At 41.4% G+C, this 7,891-nt stretch overlaps 1 protein-coding gene across 4 annotated transcripts; it reads left to right on the top strand.

Moving 5' to 3' along the window:
- Nucleotides 1-3,276: 3,276 nt before the first annotated feature.
- Nucleotides 3,277-7,665, top strand: LOC117838984 (serine/arginine-rich splicing factor SR30). 4 transcript variants are annotated; one of them, XR_004636759.2, is made up of 16 exons: nt 3,277-3,434; nt 3,604-3,707; nt 4,003-4,068; nt 4,178-4,252; nt 4,334-4,442; nt 4,523-4,569; nt 4,654-4,711; nt 5,490-5,539; nt 5,719-5,775; nt 5,862-5,947; nt 6,019-6,114; nt 6,414-6,456; nt 6,577-6,688; nt 6,773-7,147; nt 7,221-7,298; nt 7,382-7,665. XR_004636759.2 is itself a non-coding variant. In XM_034719204.2 (14 exons), exons 2-14 carry the CDS (start codon nt 3,621-3,623, stop codon nt 7,394-7,396), a joined length of 858 nt encoding a protein of 285 aa, XP_034575095.1. In that variant the 5' UTR covers nt 3,277-3,434; nt 3,604-3,620; the 3' UTR covers nt 7,397-7,665. The 4 variants fall into 4 exon arrangements, 1 of the variants encoding a protein (XP_034575095.1); XR_004636756.2 differs by lacking the exon at nt 6,414-6,456; XR_011897317.1 differs by lacking the exons at nt 6,414-6,456; nt 7,382-7,665 and having other exon boundaries at nt 6,773-6,921; nt 7,114-7,147.
- Nucleotides 7,666-7,891: the final 226 nt, after the last annotated feature.

Here is a 7,891-nt window from a genome sequence, read left to right as displayed (position 1 = left end):
CGACACAGTTCCATATAGGATAGATAATGATTTCGATTTTATTATTGTGGGATCAGAACTGGAGCTTAAAAAAAAACAGAGCGTGCTTCTCTTGAGCTCGTTCCCATGAAGTTGAGCACAAAGAGTCGTGCTGAATATAGAATTGGTGTTGCAATTTATATACCTATATACTAGCTAGTTGAAAGGGATGAATTACCTCGAGATACTTGATATCTCGATGTACACTACTAGAAAACTAAGCATTCATCCAACACATTAGTATTGGACGCTTTTTCATCCGGTACTAATGCGCGGTGTTAGTACCGGTTTGAAGCCTCAGCTGGTACTAAATGGCGGCACGTCGACCGCGTGGCCGACAGCTAGATTCCCCAGGAAGCCATTTAGTATAGCTGGTGGTTTCAGCTGGTACTAAATGGTGAGAATTCCATTTAGTACCGGTTGGTAGCATCAACCGGTACTAATTGAAACCATTTGGTACCGGTTGAAGTTACCAGCTGGTACTAATGTCAACCATTTGCTCTATAAATGAGCTGCTTCCTTAGCTTTCTCCTTGAGCAGGCTCAACCATTTGCTCGGGCTTTGTTTTTCTTCACCTGACCAGCTTCTTCACTACACCGGTTAGCAACTTCATTCTCCGTCCTCTGGTCATAGTATTCTAGGGGTTTTTTTTGAATGATCTAGTTTTATGTTACAAATGGAGTACTTGTTGCTTTATTAGAGTGAGGAAAATGGAGATTTTTTTAAAATGAGTTTTATGTTATAAATGAAGTACTTGTTTTAAATCTTTTAGAACGAGGAGAATGGAGAGTTTTTTAGAGTGAGGTGAATGGGAAGTTTTTTAGAATAAGTTTTATGTTACAAATGGAGTACTAGCTTGTTGATATTTTATAGTGAGGAGAATGAAAAGTTTTTAGAATGAGTTTTATGTACAAATGAAATACTTGTTGATCTTTTAGAATGACGAGAATGGAGAGTTTATTTAGATTGAGGTGAATGGAGAGTTTTTCAGAATGAGCCTCCCACACGACACAGTTCCATATAGGATAATGATTTCGATTTTATTATTGTGGGATCAGAACTGGAGCTTAAAAAAAAAAGCAGAGCGCGCTTCTCTTGAGCTCGTTCCCATGAAGTTGAGCACAAAGAGTCGTACTGAATATAGAATTGGTGTTGCAATTTATATACCTATATACTAGCTAGTTGAAAGGGATGAATTCCCTCGAGAAACTTGATCTCGTATGTAGCTAGTATGCCTCTCATCAATACTTGGCCGTGAGTTTCAGTGGGTGCAGAGAGAAACTAGCAGATCTTGTTACCGGCAAATGCAATGACAGGCCTAGTTGGAGTGATATGTTGCAACTTGCAAGCTGCTAACGCTGTTTGGATATTGGAAAGCATATTCAACACTTAGCATTGTACCAGAAATCACAAGATTTATCACGGAGCACCGTAGGAGTTGAGACATGCTTTTAGATGGTGTTTAGTTGGCTCAAATGTACTGAATGTAATGAATCCCACTGCGTTTGTTTGTAATCAATTGACACTGTAATCAAATTCCTTACCTAAATAATATCTATACAAGCTTGTTACCCCCTCCTCCACCGTAATCAAATACAGTACCTACACCATAATTCGATTACGTTATCAAAGTGCAACTAAAGATGGTAATCACCCATTTCCCCACCAAATACACTGTAATTGGATTCCCTTTGCGTTTACATTACCTTAGCACGAACCAAATACTATCTTAATACTTCGCGCGGCAGCATCAAAGAACACTGACAATGGGATTGCAAGCCACCTTGGTTCCTAAGGCCCTGTTTGTTTCCTGGGTAGATTACATAATCTAGATTATATGGGTAGAATCCAGATTAAAATAAGCTGGACACAATAAGCTGTGGGGTGTTTGGCAACCTAGATTAATGGAGGTCTAGATTATTGGTTTGGAATATTTATTCCCTAAAATGTTCTTGTAATGGCAATTGAGGGTAATTTCATTCAAGTGGTATGGTAAAAGATCGTTGAAATAAGCATATTTTGGGCAGCTTTTAGGATTATGATAATCTAGGGGTATAAATTATATAATCTAGATTATAATTACAATGTTTGCTGTCCATGTGAGATTATATATATAAATAATTTAGGGGATATAAGAAATAGCTGAGAGGACCAAGATTTTTCGCTAGAAAGGAGATGGAAAGCTGATCCACAGGACGGCCCTATTATATAGCCAGCGACTGGAGGCGACAACCAAACTGTTATCAACATCAACAAGCATGCAAATGGAGACATGATCTCAAGAGAAAATAAAAAGGAGTGACGTATATGCACGCGCGAGGAGATTGCTTGAGCCCATAAAAGTGACTTTTGAAGCTTGCACACATATGATGCCATGATGGGTGGCAATTGGCAAGAATCTTCGAAGTGGTGCGGCCGTTGCGTGTAAGGAGTCTTGGCCAATTCATCGTGCAAGAAGCCACTGATGATGTTGATTTGATGAAGGGACCATCCTTTAGGGCAAGTACATTGCTGAGCGGTCTCATAGGTTGTCTCATGCAGTGCCACGTATGATTTTTGATGATGTGGAGGAGAGAGAGCGAGGAGAGAGAAAGAGGTCGTTGCTTCGCGAAACAACCACCTTATGAGCTAAATTGTAGGACTACGAGACAACTTAACAACCATTGTACGAGTTATTGTTGCCATGCAACTCATAATATTTTATTTTTCTTATGCACAAATTAAGGAATTATATACCACTACCAGACAACTTATAGGACAACCCATTGTACGGATTGCCTGTTAAATCATCTCAAGATTACGTGTCAATGCATGAGACCGGCTATTAGATGACACCAATGTACTTGCCCTTAGGCACATCAACAGAGAGCAGGACAGCGGCTGACTTGATCACCGGGCTAAAGGCTCGGAGGAAATGCGAACGGGTAGTCAAACTAGAGTATATTTATAGCAAATATTAAAATATAAAGAGAGAAATAATCTATTTATCCCGTGACCAAGTTCTTGTTTTACCTATATATCAACCAAATGCATCATGCCTTCAGTTGAATTTCATCGACTTTCGTTGATTGGATGATGAAATTGAAGTGATGATCGTATTCTTTATAAAAAAAAGTGATGATCGTCATCCCGCCCACCAAACGGGAGCCCAAATACAAACGGGCCCAGCAGCGGCAAGAGACACGAACGGGCTCGCCACAGCTGGCCCACAGCGTAGAGAAATCGGACCGAACCTGACGCGGTCCGGCCGTCTCTTACTTTGGGGCCGGGTCTCGGTCTCCTTTCGAGTGGTCATAAACCCTCGCGGCCTCGCCTCCCGTCTCTTCTTTCTCATCCCCACACCACATCTCTCGAGCTCGCGGCCGCGGCAGCCAAACCCTAGCCTCGACCCGCCCTTCCGGCCACCGCGCGTTCAGGTAAAAATCTCCTCTTCTCCTTGTCCCTTGGGTGATTCATGCCCCACGCCCCACCGTCTCGCACGTTTTGTTTCGATTTTCGAACCTTCTCTCGGGGGGCTGTGGTCGGATTGGGGAGATGCGGATGCGGCGGAGCTGGTTTGCTGATTGATGCTTGCCTTGCTGGTAGGTTGCAGCGGGGGGAAGATGAGCAGGCGCTGGAGCCGCACGATCTACGTCGGGAACCTTCCCGGCGACATCCGGGAGAGGGAGGTGGAGGATCTCTTCTACAAGGTGAGGCATATTTTAATAATTTAATTCCTTATTTTGGTTTATTAATCTTAAGAAAGAGAGAAATGTTGCTACCATGTTAGGCTGTGCCCGGATACCATGTGCTTGCTAGATTCAGTATCACGATGTTGTAGATGACTGATTGTTTGGAAATACTTGTACTATTGGGGTTCACCTAGTTGTTCTCTACTTCACTATGGAACCTCAAGCTAAGACATGTGACTGTAGTTGTCATGCTTTTGCAAGGTAGCATTTACGTTTATGCTAATGTCTAATATTATAAATCTTGTGAATGCAGTATGGGAGAATTGTTGACATTGACTTGAAGGTCCCCCCGAGGCCACCTGGTTATGCTTTTGTTGAGGTAAGATACACCTGAATGTGTTGAATAACATGGTTATCAGATGACCGTGGTGTTGGTTGATGATTTGAGTCACAAACAGAAAATATAAGATTATTTGCTAATCATGTAGTTTGAAGATCCTCGTGATGCTGAGGATGCAATTGCTGGGCGGGATGGATACAATTTTGATGGACACCGCCTAAGAGTAAGCTAATCAGTGCTTTGATAAGCTAACTACTTCCGTTCTGTTCAATTTGTTGATTGAACTCCATACTACTGTGTACAGGTGGAACCTGCTCATGGTGGTAGAGGTAATGCTTCCTCACATGATCGTGGTTCAGGTGGCTTTGGTGGTGGGGCACGCCGTGGTGTGTCAAGGCACTCGGAGTATCGTGGTATGGTTTGGATTTGTGTTGAAAATCAATGCTTACTTTTCTTTTATATCTGCAACCTTAACTTGAATCATTGCAAACAGTTCTTGTCACTGGACTGCCTTCTTCTGCATCATGGCAGGATCTGAAGGTTTGTGGCAAACACTTTCCCCCTCAAGTTTTTTGCATAAGACTCTATTCTTTCATCTCATTGACGCTAAATATTTCTTTCCAGGATCATATGCGGAAGGCTGGAGATGTTTGTTTCTCTGAAGTTTACCGTGAAGGCGGTGGTAAGTTGTATTTTGGTTAAAGCTGCTGTATTGCGATTTTGAATCTGAAATGTTCATTAATCATTAGACATCTTTAGAAGCGCAGGCCTGAAAAATATATTTATGGTGCTATTTTTTTAAAAAACAAAGCAGGGTTTGGTCTTTGGTGCCATTGCCATGAAAAAACTAACCGCGCATCCATATGCATGGCATAGGCCATAGGAAGCAACATTTGATACCTGTTCATTTCCTTTTCTGTTATTGTTGTCATTGTCCAGAACAAAAAAACCCTAGCCTTTGATATTTTAAAATTTTGATTGATATAATATTAATTACTTAGTTGTTTAAAAAATTTAGCAACAGTTCAAATAACAAGATAGTTCAAGCTGCTTGGGAACAGGCAAGTACTGGCACAATTTAAACATAGCACAACATGAACAAAATCAAGTATAATGGGATGACAACTAGCTTACTTCCATTATTGGAGTAATGCACCTTTCATAACTAATCCTTATGGCTCAAGCAGATTGAGAATTGACTTCCTGATTCGAAGGATATTTGCCTTTCAAATCTGCAATTAGACTTATCTTAGTTGGGGTTATTGACCCCTTGAGCTCCTGTTACAAATTCTTGACTTGCTGTGCTAGGACACATAAATTCTGCATGGCATAATGCTAATATCTCTTATCATCTGTTGTGAAGTTTTTTTTCATCACTTTATTGAGAGGTCATCCTTCCTTTCTCTGAGGAATATGGTTTTTGCGGCAAGTTCTTCACATGTATTTCTATTTTGTTACAGGCACCGTAGGAATTGTGGACTACACAAACTATGATGACATGAAATATGCGGTAAGTCCATTTGGCATTGTCTGGTCATTTCATTCTACAGCTTTTTCATGCTCTCTTCTGTTTGACCTTCTGCAATACCTGACCTGGGACTGTTTCTCTATCTGTCACTATTAGTTCTATCCCTTCTGTTTAGCCCTAGAACCGTGTTTTTAATCCTCTTGTTTGACAACCATTTGCAGATAAAGAAGCTGGATGATACTGAATTCAGGAACGCCTTTGGGCGAGCTTATATAAGGGTAGGCATTGTTGCCTGTTACTAGCGTATGGTCTTGAGGACGATTTCTGTACTTCTGTTATTGACCATGCACCTTACTCCTCACAGGTGAAGGAATATGATGGCAAACGTGGTCGCTCTGACTCACGTAGCCGAAGCCCAAGTCGTAGCTACAGCAGAAGCAGGAGCCCGAGGTATGCTGCCGTATCATGATGTCCCTGGGTAACTTTGTCTGTAACTACCTAATATTGAATATGTTCTGCAGCAAATCACCCAGGGCTCGCCGCTCAGCATCTAGATCCCGGTCTAGGTCTGTTTCTTCCCGTTCAAGGTCTCCATCAAAAGGCCGTTCTCCGTCAAGGTAACATACACCAATCCAGCTTTTGAGCTTTGAAACCTGCTATGTTCCGCAAAAAACAACAGATAGACAATATGATAAATGCATTAGTATGCCTACTTTTGTATCATCCTAACTTGTTGGCATTCTTGCAAAGATTGCTGCTATTTTATTTGAAAACACCGGTTAACAAGCTTTATTAAAATAATAGCTTTGTTCTATAGATCTTTAATGTCCTGAATGGAGTCCTGTTGACTTACATAGGAGATTTCATCTGGTACCTAAAATTTGTTAATGAACACTGTAACATTCTTCCATGTCAGCACCCTGGTGCCATCAATTAAGTGAACACAGCTACATTCCCAGGCATGTATACAATGATGGTGGCTTGCTGTACAGTCTGATTGCTTGGGATTCCTTCTCAAGTGCTCAGTTTCTCTAATGAACTATATGAACTGCTTAGTCTGTTCTGTTTTGTTTTTGAAGACTCAATTGTCTCGCCGTTTTATCTGGGATTGTGTGGCGATCTGGGGATTGCGCATTAGGATATTGAGGATGGGATTTTCGCAATTTGCTACAATTCAGTTGGTTTTATAAGGTATGGTTGTTAATTGAGAGCTTCTATGGAAAGCTAAAATCGTCCCGTTGATTTACCTAATGTACTGTAACTGATTACCATCAGAGCTTGGGCATAGCGCATTGTTTGGAATACTGGACATAGGAGCGTTAAGGATTGATGATCTGGATTACGGTGGTACAGTGACTAGGAATGTACTTGGAGTTCAATGCTTGGGGAATGAGTTTCTTCCTACCTCGGGCACACTTCAGATGGTTGCTGTAGTTCATACGCACTGTTGGCATTATGATACCGCAACTTTACATTATTGCATGGAACTGAATGCTTCTATTTTTCGATGAGCATTTATTGCTTTCGTTCGGCTGGGCGAGGCGTCATGGCTTTTGGAATCAAGTTGTTAAAGCTGCATTTCGGATATTGAATTCAGTTTCTGGAACCTTTTGCAGATCACCAGCAAGATCCAAATCTCCTAATGCTTCTGTAAGTTTCCTTCTTCAATTGAAATAATTTTGTTATTCTTTTGCTTAGTTTATCTGCTAAAATGGCTATGCAGCCGGCGAATGGTGAAGCAGCAGCAAGCCCCAAGAAGCAGAGCCCAAGCAGAAGCCCATCAGGCTCCCGCTCCCCTGATGTAAAATGATTTTGCTTCTCTTATTTGCTGTACTGTCAATAACAAGCACAGCTATCTGACAGTGTTTCAATCAAAACTTGCAGGCGAAGCCTGAGTAGAACTGCCACACCGTCGAGGCATTGCAGATGGAGTCCAGAGCTCGTCTTGTCTGGACACTTGATGTCCTCCATGTTGTTCCAGTACCATCACTGTCTTAGCAACTGTGCAACGAGATTGGATATTAACTCTCAGTTTGTATCGATGGACCCCCTACTTTCCACTGTTATGTTGTCTAGCCCGCGGAAGGGCTCATTTACTTCGACTATTAGTGACTTTTGAATGCTATGTGGATTTGGGCTATGTTGACTGAATCATGTTATGGACCTCATACATGTTTTTTGCTTCGGTTTCCTGGTTTGCTTAGATAGCATTGCGCCGGATGATGCACAATTTGCTTGTGAACCTCTTGTGATGATTAGTCTAGTTGAACACCGATGAAGCGTTGTCCTGATCTTCATTTGATATTCCATTTGTCTCAAATCGTAGGTTTAGCTTTTCTAGATGCATATGTTTTGTTATCTAATCTACGTGTAGATGCATAGTAAAAGATATAG

Source organism: Setaria viridis, chromosome 9 (assembly GCF_005286985.2).
Source record: "Setaria viridis chromosome 9, Setaria_viridis_v4.0, whole genome shotgun sequence".
Lineage (NCBI taxonomy): Eukaryota > Viridiplantae > Streptophyta > Magnoliopsida > Poales > Poaceae > Setaria > Setaria viridis.
The sequence above is the reverse complement of the archived record's forward strand: the minus strand, read 5'-3'. Positions and strand labels throughout refer to the sequence as shown.